The following is a 17,558-nucleotide window of genomic DNA, read 5'->3' as shown; positions in this document are numbered from 1 at the left end:
CTGAGCATTTCCATGCTGCGGGCCTCCTCAGGCTCTGTCCACCTTTCACATGCGCATGAGACGATGGAAAGGGCCAGGGCCAGGCACACATGACCCCCTGGCTCTCCACGTTACAGTGGTCTCTCTCACAGGGCAGATTTACCCGGCACAGTGCCACCTGCGATTTCCCGATTGCGGCTTCCAGGAGTTCTGCTAGAGTCCGTAGTGCTTCTCAGTGGAACCAGATTAAAGCACCCGATCCATGGCCCCAAGCCAACCCCAAGAACTCACCCTTAAGGTTCCGTTCCTGCAGAACCACTGATCCCACCAGAGCCTGTGCCCAGCAGGCCTCTTCAGAGAAGCAACACCAGTAGATGTGTGTGTGTGTGTGTGTGTGTGTGTGTGTGTGTGTGTGTGTGTGTGTGTGTATACACATATACATATATATGCTAAGAGGTTATTTTAAGGAGTTGGCTCCTGTAATTGGGGGGTGGGGGTGGGGAACAGCAAGCGAACTGGTGGGGCACTCAGCCAGAGGATTTGACACCCAGCCCCGGTGTAAGTCCTGATTTTTGAGGGTCCTCAGGACTGTTGGGAGACTGTAGAATTGTGCTTCCCACTGTCAAGATTTCCTGGGGTGTGTATCTGGTCTCCTGTGGGTTCTGGGTCTTCGGGCCATGAACTCAATGTTGGATTCTTGCTTTCCTCCGTAGGCAACCAGTGACCAAAACCACTTTCAGGCAATACCGAGTGCTCGGAAAGGGGGGCTTCGGGGAGGTGAGTGAACGTTTATCGTTTCCAGAGAAAGTTCTGGCAGTCTAGTCGCTGCTCTGTCCCTCCAGAGAAGGCCTGCTGCACTCTTCTGAGCAAGGCGTCCTGAGCCAATGGATGGTCCCAGGTTGTGTAGGTTTTTCAAGGGCTGAAGTGGTAAGGGCGGGAAGCGGTCAGGCCTTTAGGGAGGTTCGCTCAGACTTAGCGGGGTCTCAAGTGGAAAGGGCAGTGGTCTGGGGCAGGGGTGTGGGGTGGAGGTGCTCTCTGGAGCCAGCGTCCTTCAAGTCTGGAGGGGAGACATGTATGAGGGGGTGGGCCTGAGGGCGGTGTTAATAGGTGCAGCCACGTGGGGTCTGATTCCAGCCCATCCTCCGATATTCCCTTGTTGCTCCAAATGCAGAGGCTTAGAATGGTGCCCTGGCTCAGTCAGACCCCACAGCTGGGAAAGGGTATAACTGAAGCCAGTCCCCGTGTACTCTGGCTCCCGTTCCCATGAATGACCAAGGCAGGTATCTCTGGGGTCTCCCTCCATGCTCCACCTATAACCAGCCCCTCCCACCAGCAGGATAATGCTTGAAAGTCCCCAGTTTGTACTCTCCCTATGTAGCTGAGAGGCTGGGGCAGAGAGGCATCTTGCAGGGACGTGGCCCTTCAGGCCCACACCAATCATCTGCCCCTTGGCGTGGACGCTCCACAAACCTTCATCTGCAACCTACGTGCCCTTGGAGGCCTCTCACCTTCCAGAGCTAAGAACTTTTTAAGGGGGGGTGAGGGGTGGGGGGTGGGTGCCAAAGGCAACTTGGGGAGGTAAGGCCCAGGGAAGCAGTAGACCTGAGACCACCAGAGGCCGGTGCCCACTGTCAGGTCCTGTGGCCTGCAAGCCCCTTTGACCTCATCAGCTCCCAACCCTGGAGACCAGTGTCCCAACAGGCCCTGTACCCCAGCCTTGCCACCTTGGCATTTGTGTCAGTCCGGATAGACTAGGAAACAAATCCATAGACACTCATCTGTGTATAAGAAAGAGTTTTTATCTCCTTAGCTCCTCCAAGTGAGATCATTAAGCTGCAACCTGATTGACAGGCTGTGCTCCACCCCTTCACTCTGCAGTCTCAATTGACAACAGACGGTGTCCTTCCTCCTCAGGTCTGTGCCTGCCAGGTGCGGGCCACAGGTAAAATGTATGCCTGCAAGCGCCTGGAGAAGAAGCGGATCAAGAAGAGGAAAGGCGAGTCCCTGGCGCTCAACGAGAAGCAGATCCTGGAGAAGGTCAACAGCCAGTTTGTGGTGAGTCCTGGCGCGGCTCTGCTGCAGGAGCAGCCCTCCTGAGCCGGGCCGGGTTCTCCAGGGTCCCCGTGCTGCTGCCACCGCTGCCGCCCCACAGCTGTGTCCGTCAGTCCTCTTCCTTCACCTCGAAGCTGTGATTTGATTTCCGTGCTGCTGTTATTGTCGAGAACAGACCCAGCAGAACACATCCCAGGTCAACGGTTTCAGCATGTCTGGTTCAGCGACCTCTGTCCCCCGTCTGACCCTCCTTCTCTGTGTTGTTCCGCCCCACTGATGTCAACCCCACCCCCCACCCCCAGAGGTGCCCAGCTCCTCTTCCAAGTGGCTGTTGTCAGTTGCATTCCATAGATAATAGATCTTAAAGAAGCACGACGCTCGAGGCAGGCACTCTCTCTTAGCTAAACCAAACTGTCTGTAGGTTTAAGATGGCTTCTTTCTGGTGTGAGGTTGAAAGATGACCTCGGGGTAACAGTTTCTGGGGTTCAACCAGCCTATATGACTCCAGGAAGTCTGAATTTCATGAAGATTTTAAATTCTGTTCTACATTGCCCCCCTTTTGATATTCTCCTTATAGAATCCATCATGGCAGCTGGGCACCATCCAGTTCTTCCGGTCTTGTGGCAAGGGAGGCAACTATTCCTGGATGCAGTTAGCCACACATTCCATGTCCTCCTCCTGCCCCTGCCTCCCCTTCTTCTGCTGCTCCCAGCCAATATATGTGGGTAGCTTTAAAGAACAGAAGCTTATCTTCTCACGTTTCTGGAGGCAGAGTCCCTGTCTTGTCAAGTCTCTCCTTGTCAGTGGTCCCAGATGGTCGCTGATTCGTTGACTTGTAGACGGTCCTCAGGTGGCACCTGTCAAGTCTCTCCTTGTCAGTAGTCCCAGATGGTCGCTGATTCGTTGACTTGTAGACGGTCCTCAGGTGGCATCTGTCTGCCCCAGCGTTTGTAGGCCTCGCTGTCTAATCTGCTCTTTCTAGAGCTCAGAAGTGATTCGATTTAGAACCCACTACATTCAAGCAAAATGGGCTTGATGAATGAAGAAATTCTGTTTCCAAGCAGAATGGCATCCAGAGGCATAACTCACTGCCATCAAGTCAATCTGACTCATAGCGACCTCTGAGGACAGACAAGAACTGCCCCTCCCGGTTTCCGAGACAGTCAGGAGAGCAGACTGCCACCTCTCTCTTCAAAGGGTGACAGATGGGCTTAAACCACCAATTTGTTTACATACATTACGTTAGTCCAGGTCAGCCCCCGAATCTCAGAATCAGAACACAACAAAGGCCCTTCTCCCGCCGCCGCCTTCCCCTCAGCCCTGTAGTGAGGAACCCCACCTACCTGAGGGTCTTACTGCTCTTGACGGACCACCAAGGCAGGGTACAGTCATGCCAGCTGATGATGCATGCACATGCTCACGAGGTGGGAAAATGCAGCCAGGGTCCTGTTGGAATCGCTGCCTGCACCCCTTCTGCCTCACCCACGCCCCCTGACTAGGAAGGGCTCAAGTATGAATCCTCCTTCGTCAGCCCGGAGGGTCCACAGGAAGGGTGACCCTGAGGCCATTTGGGGAGAGTAACGTGATGTTGTGTCAGCCTCCACCATGCCTACCCACCCGCCCCAGCTTTAGGGGTCCCGAAGAAGAAGAGAGCAAGTGTGGTGGTGGTCACCCCTCCCCCTCACTTGGCCTCACCCTGGGGCTGCTCATGTGTTCTCAGGTCAACCTGGCCTATGCCTACGAGACTAAGGACGCGCTGTGCTTGGTTCTAACCATCATGAATGGGGGCGACCTCAAATTCCACATCTACAACATGGGCAACCCTGGCTTCGAGGAGGAGCGGGCCTTGTTCTACGCGGCGGAGATCCTGTGCGGGCTGGAGGACCTTCACCGGGAGAACACCGTCTACAGGTGAGCACCCTTGTCCACCTAGGCACGCCCGTTGGGCGGTGGTCTTCAGCCCAGGGATCAAGGGCCTTGTGCGTGAAGATCCATATCCTTGGACGGACAACGCCCACCACAGCATCTGGGCTGCCAGGTCCCCTTCAGGCGCCTCTAGAGTTTTGGGGAGACAAGAATCACATGCCCCCCACATGGTCTGTTCCTCCAGCCTTCTGACCCAATGCCAGGGAAGCTCATGGAGCTGGTGCCATGCTCTGGAAGCAGTCTGGGAAGACCTTGATATGCCACCAGGAGCAGGCATCTGAATAGTGACCCCACACTGCCCTCCACCTGCTCAGATCCTGTCCGCATCTCTCTACTTCCCTCAGGCCCATGGGGCCTGGACTGTGCAGGACCCAGTGTCCACAGTCCATAAACAGGGTCTTTGAACTTTTCTTACCATCCGCCTCCAAAGAATTTAGAAAAGGCTTTTTCCATTCCTATGTTTAAACAGTGGTACATATGAGACTTTGAAATGGAATCATCTTACCCTACTTTGAATTCGAATCATCATACCCTGCTTTTCACAGTGCGCCCAAACCAGTTCCTATTGATCAGAGAAGAACTGTGCCCCCTAGGACTTTCAAAGGCTGGTTTCTTGGAACCAGAGCACCAGGCCTTTCTTCTTCGTCTTAGTCTGGAGACTGTCCTGAAACCATCCACCAGGGGTGACTTGATCACAGCAACACACAGGTCACCACAGACACACCTGACAAAGGTGCTGGAGAGAGGTAGATCGATGGGGATAAGGTATTCTTAAATCCCCTTAGATGCTGAGCCTCGAAACGCTAAGTCCATTTCTTAGGTTACGTGCCTCAGCTCTCACTGCCACTGAGCCATGGACAATTCATGGTGACCCTATAGGACAGGGTAGAACTGCCCCTGTGAGTTTCCAAGACTGGAACTCTTTCCAGGAGTAGAAAGCCCTGTCTGTCCCCCAAGGAGTGGCTGGTGGTTTCAAACTGTTGGCCTTTTGGTAGGTCTTATTTGTAATGGATCCTTTGGGGTCGTAAGGATTGGTCAGGACCAGGGCACTATCATTACTACTCTGAGCGGAGGGGTGGGGTGGGGTAGGTTGCTTTTTCTTCTTTAAATTGAGAAAAGAGCATTTGTGAAAGGGCAGGTGGGAGGGAGACACACACACACACACACACACACACACACACACACACACAGAGCCTGGGAGGGAGTGTTAAGAAGTTCAAAGTCTAGAGCTTCAAACCCTGAAAGCCACCAGCCCCTGGGAACCTGCTGGGATGTTCCCAGGGTCCCAGTTTGAAGCTCTTGGGGGAAGTCTTTGTGTGGGGTCAAGAAGCATTTGAAAACAGGAAGGGATGGCCTTGGTGACTTTCCCAACCCTGCTCCCCCCCTCACACACCCCTTTCTCCCCAATTTGTGCTTTGTTTTCATTCAAGTGAAAAGAAAGAAAACATTCCCCAGGGGAGAAGAGCAAGCACCCTCCACTGGATGGCTTTTAGAAGTTCCTCCAAGCCCCTCCTGGTTCTCTCCTTTTGGGGCGGATGGGACCACGTGCCTCCTTCTGGAAGGGGCCCTTGGCTGTGGCCTCCCCAGGGGTTTGGGCTCTGTCCATTACCCACCAGCGACTTGCCCTTCCGTCTGGGTGGCTGGGTAGCTTGTGGAGATGTGGGCTCTTGGCCTTGTTTGGAATTGTTCGCGCATCAAGGAAGGCAATTTCAATAACAACAACAATACAAGTATTTTGTAATAAAAAACTACACATAAACACCAACTGTCATGTGGTGAGGCTGCCTCACTGGGTCCGGGTCTGTGGACCACGCCCCTTGAGGACAGCTGCCATCAGTTACATAAACAAAGCCACTTGGTTGAGACGCTGCTGGCCTGCGCGCACGCTAGCCCAGTGCCTTCCACTGCGGCTCACACCCCCAGCCCCTGCTCTTCCTCCCACAGGGGATCTTGACCAGCAAGGCCCAGCTCATGGCCGCCTCCCACTGCTGCCCACTCCAGGAAAGGGGACCACATCAGGGATGGGATAGAGCGGCCACTCGGACAGTTGTGCTTCCTCCCAGGTCACAGCTGACATTGGGGGGCGGGGTGGTGGTGCCAGTCTCCTGGGTCTTCCTCCTGGGAATTGCCTGCCTCTCCCTGTTCGAGTCCTTGCCCCTGGTTCCTCTGCCCCATTTTACATCTGGTGCTGTATTCACGATCATTTCTCATCCTTCACGCCCAGAAGAGGGAGACCTGGTGGTGTGCTGAGTTAAGGGTTGGGCCACCTAAAGGTGCGTGGTTCGAACCCCAGCAAGGAGAAGATGAGGTGGTCTGGGTGGGAAAGCCGGTGGAGTGGCCCTGCCCTTCCAGCGCCACCAGGGATCAGAAGGGACTCAGTGGCAGTGGGTTTGGTCACTTGCATGCCCACCCCAGAGCACCCTGAAGCAACAGGGTCTTCCCAGCCCTCTGGCTGGGGCAGGGTCGGGGTGTTGGTTGTCTGTGTTGGGACTGGTGCCCACACCAAGCCCGTGGCCATCGATCGAGCCCCGGGCATGGCAGCCTGCCGTGTGGCCCCGTCCAGCTGCTCCGCCAGGCTTTCCTGTCTGGTCTGTGCAGAGCAGACTGCTGCCAAACCTGGATCTCAGGGCACCGCCGGGTGGGCCCAAACCTTCAGCCTGTAGGTTAGCGGCCAGTTGCACCTCGCTTGTGCCCCCCAGGGCCTTGGACAGGTGCCAGCACTGGCCTCTCCCTCCCTGGTTACACTCTGCAGGGTCGGGAAGCGGCTTTGGGTAGCCAGTCGAACAAAGGACTCAGAGGAGATGTCTTAGCTCAGAGGCCCGGCAGCCCAAGACAGGAGGTGGGAAGGGCCCTGGCCGCTCTGGCCCAGCACACCCAAGCTGGTGGCTCTAGACACCAGGGCCCACTCTCAGGGGTTTGTTTCCTCTCCTTTCAGGGACCTGAAACCCGAGAACATCCTGTTGGATGACTATGGTAAGTCAGCCGTTCGGGCCCTCATCCTGCCCTCTAACTGAGGCCAGCGTCCCAACCCACAGGGCCTTGGGTCCCCAGAGACTCGGGCAAGAGGCCGCCTTGGCTATCACTGCCATGGGAGGGAGAAGGGGTGGGCAAGCAGGGGGAGAGGACCCCATCCCCTCCCTCAGTCCTGCTCTGCGGGGGAGGGGGGGTAGACTGGGAACCTGGAGAGGGTGTGGTCTGTCAGCTGGAGAGGCAGCGTGGCTCAAGGGAGAGAGGGCAGGCCACATTGGGCCCTGCCCAGCCCACTGCAGAGAGTGGAGGGTAGCATGGGGCCCCTGCCACGTACTTTGAGGGGAAGTTGTTTTTCAGTCGGGGCCAGCTCCCATAGTGCCACGTGTGCTCATTGCTGGTCTCTCTTGGAGGGTAGGGGCTGCCATGGACAGCCCCCCCACCAGCCCTCCAGCCTCCCTTTTACCTGGCTAGCTGTCCACACACCCAGAGCGGGCAGGGCTGCTACCCCTGTGCCCATTTTACAGAGGCCGGGGCTGAGGCCGAGGCTCAGTGGAGCCAGCCTCCAGAGAGATCCCCACAGTACCCGTGTCCCACATACCAGGCAGCCCGACTGGAGGGGAGGGGAGTGGAGGGGAGGGAGGTGGTTCATTGGCCACCTGAGCACCTTGTGTATGGTGTCCCATGTGGAGGGGCAGGTACAGGCCCCAGGGCCTGGTGGAGCCCAAATCCACAGACTCCTGTTCCCTGCAGATGTAGAACTGCCCCCTCCCCACAGTGCCACCATCCCCCATCCCTGCCTCCCCTTTCCAGCTCTTGTCAGGGAACCCCCTGGGTAGAAACTCTTTAGCACTCCGGCCCAGGGCAGCCTGCTGGTCCTGGCCCCTCTGGGGTCCAGGTTGGCAGGGCCCTGGCACCCACAGTGAGAAAAGGAGTCCGAGGTAGCCTGACCCCACTCAACACCGCAGCCCCTCAGACATTGAGCTCTGGGTTCATCCCTGCCCTCCTCTCCCCTCTCCCCCAGCCCACCCCTTCTTGACTCCAAAGGGCAAATAACCAGCCAACCTCCCAAGACCAGCAAGGTCAGGCCTAGGCTGTTTCCCAAAGCCTTTGTCATTTTCCCTCCCCGATGAGGGTCACCAAATGTCCAGGAGCCTCCCATCCCTCCCAGGAAGCTGGCCATGCAGGCCAGGGCCTCTGTGACCTCAGCCTTCTCAAAAGGAAGCCCGGGATGGGGTGGGGGGTGGGTGCATTTTATGAGGCAGGTCAGTCAACATCCAGCCCAGCCCAGGCAGCTCCCTGGGCCTTTGCTGAACTCCTGAAAGGAATGACTTGCCCACACCACCCGAAAGCTGAGGCCTCCCCAAGGCCCTGATGTCACCCTGAGATGTCACCATCTCTAGGTGCCAGGTGAAGACCCCCAGGGTTCAGAAAGGCCAAGTGCCTGGCCCAGGGTCACACAGCAGGTCTGTACCCTAAGAGGGCAGCCAGGGACCCATCCGCCTGCTCTCTCCTCAGGCCACATTCGGATCTCGGACCTGGGCCTGGCTGTGAAGATCCCTGAGGGAGACCTGATTCGAGGTCGGGTGGGCACTGTCGGCTACATGGGTGAGTGCCAGGAGGGGCCCACTCACAGAGAGCCCCCTTTGTGTGATACCACTAGAATTAGAGTCGGGGGTCTCCCTCGGGTCTGCTGGGGGAGGGTGGCATGGAACAAGGGGCCTGCAGGTGTGGGTGGACAAGATAGAGCTCTAGTCCCAGCCCGCCTGCACTCCAAAGGCAGGCCCCTCCGTGCTCAGACAAGGCTGGATGTGGCGGGGCTCAGGGAGACTACCTGGAAGCAGAGACTTGGTGGGTGGGTGGGCAACCCCCTTGTGGCCCAGGGAATAGGCTGAGAGAAGGGACGTGGCTTCCAGAGGTCTTGGGCTCCTGCCCTGCCAGAGACCATGGCCTTGATTCCTTCTACCCTGTTTCCCCCAACAAGACAGTGTCTTGTATTAATTTTTGCTCCCAAAGATGCGCTAGGTCTTAATTTTCTATAAAGAATACAGTATACATTTATTGTTGAACAACAAAAAAAGGAAATTTATTACCTGTATACGATACGGTAGTAGTTCTCATCACAAACCAGCATAACCAGACAAACTGAATCCTACAATATCAAGAATTTGTTACTACCATTATTTCCATGTGCAACAATCTATGGTATATTTACTCACACTTCCTGTCTGCTCCAGCTGCGCTGCAACCAACAGTGAGCTGCGCGGGCAGTACCTGCCGCTACGGTCCAGAGTCCAGAGTTATGGTAGCTTCAGGGGGGCTTATTATCGGAAAGGCTTTATTTTTGGGGGGTGTCTTACTTTCGGGGAAACACGAAGGCAGGGGGCTTCCTCCTGCATACCGTGTATGCTCTCACCAGTCTGGGCTTCAGGCCCCAAAGCTTAGGTGTCACCAGAGTTCTGTAACTGACCTGGGGCTAGCAGTCCCTTTTCATGGAATTTCATGGAATTTGGTACATTGCATGTCTGAGTGTGTGTATGCCTGTGTGAGATAAATAGGTTTGCAGGTAGGTGGACAAATATGTGAGAGATACTGAAGGTGCAGGGAGACCTTGCTCAGAGGTGTTGCAAGTTCGATTCAGACTACAGCAGTATAGTGATTCACACCAATTCTTTGGTTTCCTAGTGGCATAGTGGTTTAAGCTTTGGGCTGCTAACTACAAGGACGGCAGTCAAAGCCACTGGCTGCTCCTCAGGAGAATGATGAGGTTTTCTACTCCCATAAAGAGTGACAGTCTCAGAAACCCACAGGGATGGTCTACTCAGCCCCATAGGATAGAATCAACTCGATGACAGTGTTTTGAGGGGTTTTTTAATGCATGTAATAAGGAGCCCTGGTGGTATAGTGGGTTGGTTACTCATTGGGCTCATAACCACAAGGTCAGCAGTTCAAACTCACCAGCTGCTTAGCAGGAGAAAGACAAGGCTTTCTACGCTCATACAGACTACACCTTTGGAAGCCCCCAGGGGCAGTTCTACCCTGTCCTCCAGGGTCACTAGAAGATGGCATCTCCTCTCTGGCCGTGAATGGGTGCTTATGAAACGAGCCCTGGTGGTGCTGTGGATTAGGCACAGGATTGCCAACTGCCATGCTGGCACTTCAAACCTATCAGCTGCTCCATGGAAGAAAGATTCACAATCCTATTCAGGGTCACTCACTAGAGATGGCTGTTGTGTGGCCTGGGTTTTGATGCTTGTCAGAGTTATGCCTCCACTATATTATCAGCGATTAACACATATGGGCTGCTAACCTAAAGTCAGCAGTTCGAAATCACCAGCTGCTTCAAGGAAGAAAGATGGGCGCTCTTCACTGCCGTAAAGAGTTCCAGTCTCAGAAACTCACAGGGGCAGTTCTGCCCTGTCCTACAGGAACCCTGTGTGTTGGCATCGACTTGATGGCAGGGAGGGAGGAAGGGAGAGAACACCTCAAGGAAAAAACGTCAAATACCGTGAGAATGACCATATGTGACACACAGGCAGGAAATGAGCGCACTGCCGAAACAAGGTAAACCTCCCATTTGCAAAACATCGAGGTCAACCTGCAGACGTCTGGCTGTGTGGTGCGTGCGTCTGCTGGTGTTCGCATTCACCTCCTTTTACATGCAAGTGTGCGAGGGTCTCTCTCTGCCCAGCCTTGGCTATGTGTAGCCAGCGCACAGGGCTGCTCTACCTCCAGGCATCTGCGGCCGGCCCAAGAATGGGAACCAAGCTCTCTGGTACCTTTGTGATGAGGCAGTCTGTCATAGGGGGCATATTCCATGTTCACGTGAAGTTATAGTTGTACTGCAGGGACACACCTCCAGGCTCCACACCAACTCCACATGGACACCTACTGCACACCTGGGCCATTCCTGTCCCCGGCACAGTGTGCATAAGGCTTCCGTTCTGGGAGCAGGCCCCGTGGCCACACACAGCACCCACTGGGGACACAGAGGACAGCCAAACAGTCAGGCTCCTGGGAGGCAGCGGAGGTTAAGGCAATTGGTCGGCAGGAGCCCACAGGGAGAAGCATGTCCCAGGGTTAGGAGCTGGCCCAGGCCCTTCTGCCCCTCACCTCTCACTCCTCCCCCTGCTCTGCCACAGCCCCAGAGGTCCTGAATAACCAGAGGTACGGCCTGAGCCCTGACTACTGGGGCCTGGGCTGCCTCATCTATGAGATGATCGAGGGCCAGTCGCCCTTCCGCGGCCGCAAGGAGAAGGTGAAGCGTGAGGAGGTAGACCGCCGGGTCCTGGAGACCGAAGAGGCTTACTCACACAAGTTCTCCGAGGAGGCCGAGTCCGTCTGCAAGATGGTGAGTCCGGTGAGCTGTGCCAGCCTGCGGTGCCTCGGACCGGGGGGCTCTCAGGGCAGGATGGGGAGACAGGGGCCTTGAGCACTGAGGATCTGAGGTGGACAGCAGAGGCCACTCTGGTCTAGCAAACTGGTTGGGGGAGTCAGGGAGGGAGAAAGAGGTGTTCTAAGCTGGTCCTCCAGATGCCCAGGGATCGACCGTGGGGCAGGGCCCGCCCTTGGCGGGGGCCTGGACCTCCCCCTCTGAATCATCACCGTCTTGGAACACCAGGTTTCCCATCCACCAAAGGAGTTGCCCAGGGAGCCCTGAGGGTGTTGTGGTTACGTGTTGGGCTGCTAACTGCATAGTCAGTAGTTCAATACCAATAGCCGCTCCGCAGGAAAAAGATGAAGCTTTCTGACAGTCTCAGAAACCCACAGGGGCCATTCTACCCTGTCCTGGAGGGTCCCCGTGAGTCGGCACCAGTGGCAGTCGGTTTAGAGGCATGTGACGCTTGGTGCTGAGTGTCAGTGGCCGGGGGAATGAGCTATGACCCGGGCCATAAGCAGGGCCCATGGGCTTGGGCAGCTAGAGATGGAAGCAGTCACGGGAGCTATGGGGGCTGTTGGAGCAGAGTGGGGCGGCCCCTGGACCACAGCCATCACTTTGGGGAGGGCAGGCAGGAGCAGGCCTCAGGGCTCTGTCTTCAGGAAGCAGGGCTGAAGTTTGGGGTGGGAGGGGGACCACTCCCCATTTCTGCCTGGCTCTCAGGCTCCCCATCTCCACCCAGGCCACCTGAGACCTCTCTCAGTTGGCAGCGGCCCCACGCAGACAGGAAGGCCCTTCTAGCCTCAGACTTCCTCTCCCTCAGGGCCACTGTACTTGGAGCAGCCTTGGGGGGCGGGGGGCAGGCTGGGCCTGGAGAGGGCGCTCTCTGCTCCTCACCATCTGCATTCAGGCCAGGCTCATCGGGAGCATCCAGAGCCCCCAGGGGGAGTGCCAGGATCTAGAACCCCCACAAGGCTGCATCCCTCTAGCCCAGGGACCATCTTGCTTAGAGCCCGCCCAGCTACCTCTCCTAAGAAGCCCCTCCCTCCAACACCACCAAGCTGTGGAGGCAGGGTCTGGGCCACATTTGCCTCCTGACCCCTCCTCACAGAAAAGGAAGCACAGATGGCTTGGCCTCTGAGAGGCCCCAAGGGAGGGCTGCAGACGTGCACCCAAGCCAGGATCCCCAGACAGCATGCAGCCCCTCCCCACAGAGCCCCAGCCGGGAGCAGGGGACAGGAGGTCAGCTAATGGGGAAGGCAAGTCTAGGGGCTGCGTACTTGGCTTGTTGGTGGGGAGGGGTCTGTGTGGTCACACAGGACAAGAGAAAAGGGGGCGTGGCCAGAGTATCACCAGATGGCTGCAGGTCAGGTCAGGGATGCAGAGAAGCAGGTCTCAGGAGACTGCCATGCTACTGAGAGGTCAAAGGCAGAGAGGGTACCCGCAGCCCCCCTCCCTTGATTCTGCTTGGGAGCCCAGATCTACCCCACCCCCAGCTGGGATAGGGCGCTGCTGGCCGTCTGCTGCCCCCTGGCGGTCACTCAGGGAAGGCAGGGCCAAGCCCCTGTTCAGGGCACTCCGTGGGCCCAGGGGGAACTGCCCAGGCTCAAACTCACCTCCCCTTTCATGCTCAACAGTGAAAGCTGTGTGTGCCTACCCCCCCGGAGGGATCCAGCCTCATTCGGCCTGATAAAGGACCCCAGGGTCTGGGAGTACTTGTCTTGGGCCTCTTCTGTGCCCTGCACGTGGCCTCCTGTACAGCTCAGGACAGGACAGACGTCTTATATAAGGGGGTTGCCTCCCAGCCTTTCATTGAGTTGGGGCACCAGCCACTCCACAGACAAACAGCAAGCAAGTCAGTGCCCAGGCCCCAGACTTACCCCTCCTGAGTCTACCCATGGGCCTCCTGCACCCCTTCTCTGCCTGCCTCAGGGCGCCCTTCCTCCCTCCTAGCTCCCCACCACTCTCCCTCCCACTTCCGGTGTGGGTGCCACTCACTGTGTACCTGATACCACATTTGCAAGCCGGCAGCCTCTGTGGGTGTTTGTTCATCCCACGCAGGGTTTTAAAGATCAGGGGGCCAATCGTCAACATGTAAAGATGGAGGGGGGGGTGACTTAAAAACCTGCATCCCCCATCTGCTCCTAGACAGAGCAGAAGTGGGCGGGTCCCTAGCGTCCTGCCTGGCAGGAACAGATGGCCACCTGGCACTGCCCACCAGTCCACCTCTCCCTGTCACTGCCTGGTGTGACACCTGTGGACTCCAGGGTCCCAGCTGGAGGGGCCAGTGGACTAAAGGAGGCCAGACTCCTAGCTTAACCCTTTCAAAGACAGGCAGGCCCTTGTGCTTGTGGGTAAGTACTTGATTACTAACCAAAGGTCAGTAGTTCAAGGCCACCAGCCGCTCCTCCAGAGAAAGAGAGGGCAGCGTGCTTTTGTAAAGATGACAGCTTTGGAAACGCCCTGGGGCAGGTCTGCGCCATCCCATGGGTCACTCACTGGGCAACAGAAATGACCCCATGGCAGTGACTGGGTTGGGTTTGGGCTGGTACTTGCTCCAGGACCTTTGATTCCTTCTTAGGTGGTGGGGAGGGGTCCTTGGGAGGAAAGGACATGGAGGTCCCCCGCAGGGCTATCCCCTCACTTCTCCAGGGGCCCAGGCCTCTCAGGACCTGCTCAGAATATCAGAATGTCTCTGGAAGACAGCCCCACCCCCACCCCATCTGGCCAGCAGGTTCGTAGATACAGGCGCCTCCTCCCCTTCAACCCAAGCCTCCCAAAGGGCATAAGCTCCACCCTGCCTGCTCCAGTGCCCACTGCTGCCCACATGGGGAAGTGAGACCCCCTGTACCTGCTCACAGGGGTGACCACAGAAGATCCCCCCAACCAGGGGCAGGAAAGGCCCCTTTGCTTTGCCCAGCATGCCCACCGCTGTGCCGCGTCACATCACTTCGGCCATGTCTCCCCAGGGCCTTAGCATACCCGGAAGCACTGCTCACCCTCTTCTGCCTGAGAGCTCAGAGGCCTCCTCCAGACCACCCCCTGGTGTCCCCGCTCCCGGGGAGCCTTCCCGGACCAACTGACCCATGGCTCCTGCTCGGCTTTTGTTGGCCTCCCTCCAGCCTCAGCTCACTCTTCCCACACTGGTTCCCCTGACCCCACCTCACCCCGGCCAGTCAGACAGTGTCCCACAGTGAAATGAGGCCCTGTATGGGCATTGGGGAGAGAGAGAGACACCTGGGCTCAGACCCTGGATGTAGGTGGCCACGCACTACGGTCAGTCATCTGCTCCCTCCAGCCTCCTTGGTCGGGTCTCTCTTGAGCACCAACCCCTTCTCTCACTCGCCTTCTTGACTCCACATGCTAATGGGGGGACTCCCCCACCCAACATCTTCATCATTCAGGTGGTCTCCCAAATGCATGCCCCGGAGACCCACCATGGTCAGCCTGGGCTTGCCACTCCCCCCACCGGGACCCTGCCTTTTAAGACTCACCTCCAGTGCCCTTCTCTGGGCAGCTGTGGGCGGGTGACGTGGGTTCCTCTGACCCCTGTTCCGGGTCTGGGTGCTCCCTAGGGGACTGGGCCCCGAGTGTGACCACTCCCCTCCACACTGGCCGCTCTATGGAGGTAGCCCCTCGCTGCCGGCACAGTGGTTTGTACCGGCAGGTGGTGGTCTGCTCTCAGGGCCGCCAAGCCCATTCTGACTCACGTGACCCGTGTGGGTGAGGAGCTGCCCCGGGGCTTCCTCGCCTGTCATCTTTCCAGGGGCAGACCACCAGGCCTGGCTGCATGGGCTGCTTACCCTTTGTGCTGCCGGGACTCCTTCCTTGCCCAGTTGGTTCCAGCCCCTGGTGTCCAGTCTGGGGAGAAACAGGCATCTCACCCCCCTGTGAGCAGATGACCACAGATGCACGCAGGGGCCGTGGAGCAGCCCTGGCCTGGGCCTGTGAGGTCTCAGAGACAGATGTGTGAAAGCAAGGTGACCAAACACCTGCACCTCCGGGCCTCACAGCCTCTCTGTCCACCGCAGCTGCTCACCAAAGACGCCAAGCAGAGGCTGGGCTGTCAGGAGGAGGGGGCCGCAGAAGTCAAGCGGCATGCCTTCTTCAGGAACATGAACTTCAAGCGCTTAGAAGCCGGCATGCTGGACCCTCCCTTCGTGCCCGATGTGAGTAGCTGCTGCCGTTAGCCCCAGTGTTATTCTGGTGCCAGTTCTGTGCATCCGAAGTGCCCCTGCCTCCTCCCCAGTGGACTTCGCCCACAGCTGCCCCTTTATCCACTCACTCATGCAAAGGGTCCGGCAGCTCCTTCTCCCTCCCTGGAACCTGAGGCCCGGCTCCTGACCCCCTCACCATGTCTTGCAAGTAGTGCAGATGGGGAGCCCCTCGCTGGTCACCAGAGACCCCGGTGCTCATCCAGACAGGGGAACCTCACTTCCTCACCTAAGAGGCTGTGGCAGCCATGCTCCCCACCATGCAGACGTGGGGATAGCATGAGAGGTGAGCTCATGTGCTCTGCAGAGCACGAGGACCAGGGCCCTCGCTTTCCGCCTGCCTGTCCGTCTAAGCAGTGCACTGAGTACCCGTGGGTGAGCACATTCTGGGCCAGGCCCAGGGCTACAGGGCTGACCCCACTGAACCACGCCCCCAGTGCTCACCTTGTGGGAGTCCAGTGATGTCCCAGTGGCTGCTGGGCAGCCTTGGCTTCAAGCGCCCTTGTCAGAGGGGGTCTTCCCTGCTGCTCAGTGCACATTCCAGATGTGAGTCTGCAGGAAGGCCAACGGGGCCTGTGCTCCTTTAGAGTCTCCACGGAGAACCCCACCTGCCTGGGGGGCGACAAGCTAAGCTGTGGAGGCCAGAGCAGCAGCAGTGTTCTGAAGCCAGCTTGTCTCTCCTCATAAGAAGTGACTCCTAACTGACAGCACAGTGGTTACAGGTTGAGCTGCAATCCCCATGGTTGGTGGTCTGAAACCACCAGTAGCTCTGTGGGAGACTGGGCTTTCCACTCCCATCAACAGTGAGTCTTGGAAACCCACCGGGGTCCCCGTGAGTCAGCATTGACTTGATGGCAGTGAGGTTTGGGAGAGGAGTTAGGAGCCCTGAGAGCGTAGTGGTTACATGTCGGGCCACCAACTGCAAGGTCAGCATTTCGAAACCACAGCAGAGACGGGGCCTCCTACTCCCATAAAGAGTAACCCTCTGGGAAACTCCCCGGAGCAGCTCCTGCCAGTCCTCTAGTGTTGGCGCCAGTCCCCGTGACTCGGTGGCAGTGAGGGCTGAGGCGCGTGTGTGTGTGTGTGTGTGTGTGTGTGAAGCTGAGGACTATGGAGACGGCCGGAAGTGACAGCTGGGTCATCACCTAGAGTGGCCACGTGAGCTGGTTTGGGTGCAGTCGCTGGGTCACTGGCTCATGCCCTCAGTCGGGGGGAGGGGAGCATCCGCGCTTCAGAGAAAGTTCTGGGCCCCAGCCTGCCACCCACAGGCTGCCTGCTGCTTGGGTGGCAATGGGATCCCAGGGGTCACTACAAGCGGAAGTCACTGTTGACCTCCCAGCATGCTCCGAGCCTGTGCGGGCTCTGGGGGACCCCTGTGGTGAACAAACCCAAGGTGGTTAACTTGGTAGAATTTACAGTCTGAGGAGGCAGAGGTTTGTGTGAGGAGCCAGACAGGGGCAGAGCTGGCATGGGGTTGGGGGAACCATGCTGATAAGCCAGGTGACCAACCGGCCTGGCCTGACTGGAATCAGCCCCGCCCAGCACTGATAGCCCCTCGTAGAAGGCACACCTGAGATGCCCCCAGGGCGTGGGGAGGATGAGAAGAGTGGACCGAGTGTGGGGGCACACAGCAGATGCCAACCACAGCCGCGGACGTCCTCCCCTTCACTCCACCGTAGCCCACTGGGGCTGGAAGTTGCCCGCATTGGATGCCAGGCCCTGTGAGCTGGAGGGTCTGTCATGGCCACCCTCCCTCACCCGCCGGCCTCCTCCATGTGCCCCCAGGGAGCCAGGCCAGCCCTTCCCCACAAAGCTGCCCCCACCACCTTCCAAGTGGATGACGTGTGTTTCTCAGTCCCAGGCACTCTTTCTGACCCGGATGAACCCAGGGCAGCCATGAAGCAGGGGTGAATGTCTGCCCGTTCCATGTTTCTTAAAAGCTTTTCTTCGTGGCTCGCCTGCGTGCAGGCTGTGCCAGTGCAGAGGGACCTGGTGCCCAGCTGCAGCGGGTTCGGCTTTCCAGCCCCAAAACACTTTCTCAC

At 57.7% G+C, this 17,558-nt stretch overlaps 1 protein-coding gene across 2 annotated transcripts in view; it reads left to right on the top strand.

Moving 5' to 3' along the window:
* GRK5 (G protein-coupled receptor kinase 5) overlaps window positions 1–17,558 on the top strand; it is a 230,429-nt gene that overhangs the window by 202,501 nt on the left and 10,370 nt on the right. For both annotated transcript variants that reach the window (XM_045291305.1, XM_004700901.2), the window contains 7 exons: window positions 693–756; window positions 1,894–2,034; window positions 3,752–3,942; window positions 6,893–6,930; window positions 8,443–8,532; window positions 11,067–11,275; window positions 15,334–15,471. In XM_045291305.1, the coding sequence (XP_045147240.1) occupies window positions 693–756; window positions 1,894–2,034; window positions 3,752–3,942; window positions 6,893–6,930; window positions 8,443–8,532; window positions 11,067–11,275; window positions 15,334–15,471 (871 nt within the window). The remainder of the gene's footprint in view (window positions 1–692; window positions 757–1,893; window positions 2,035–3,751; window positions 3,943–6,892; window positions 6,931–8,442; window positions 8,533–11,066; window positions 11,276–15,333; window positions 15,472–17,558) is intronic.

The sequence above is a fragment of the Echinops telfairi genome, unplaced genomic scaffold, assembly GCF_000313985.2.
Source record: "Echinops telfairi isolate 266 unplaced genomic scaffold, ASM31398v2 ScPeMD7_70;HRSCAF=299, whole genome shotgun sequence".
Classification (NCBI taxonomy): Eukaryota; Metazoa; Chordata; class Mammalia; order Afrosoricida; family Tenrecidae; genus Echinops; species Echinops telfairi.
This window is presented reverse-complemented; position numbering and strand designations above follow the sequence as displayed.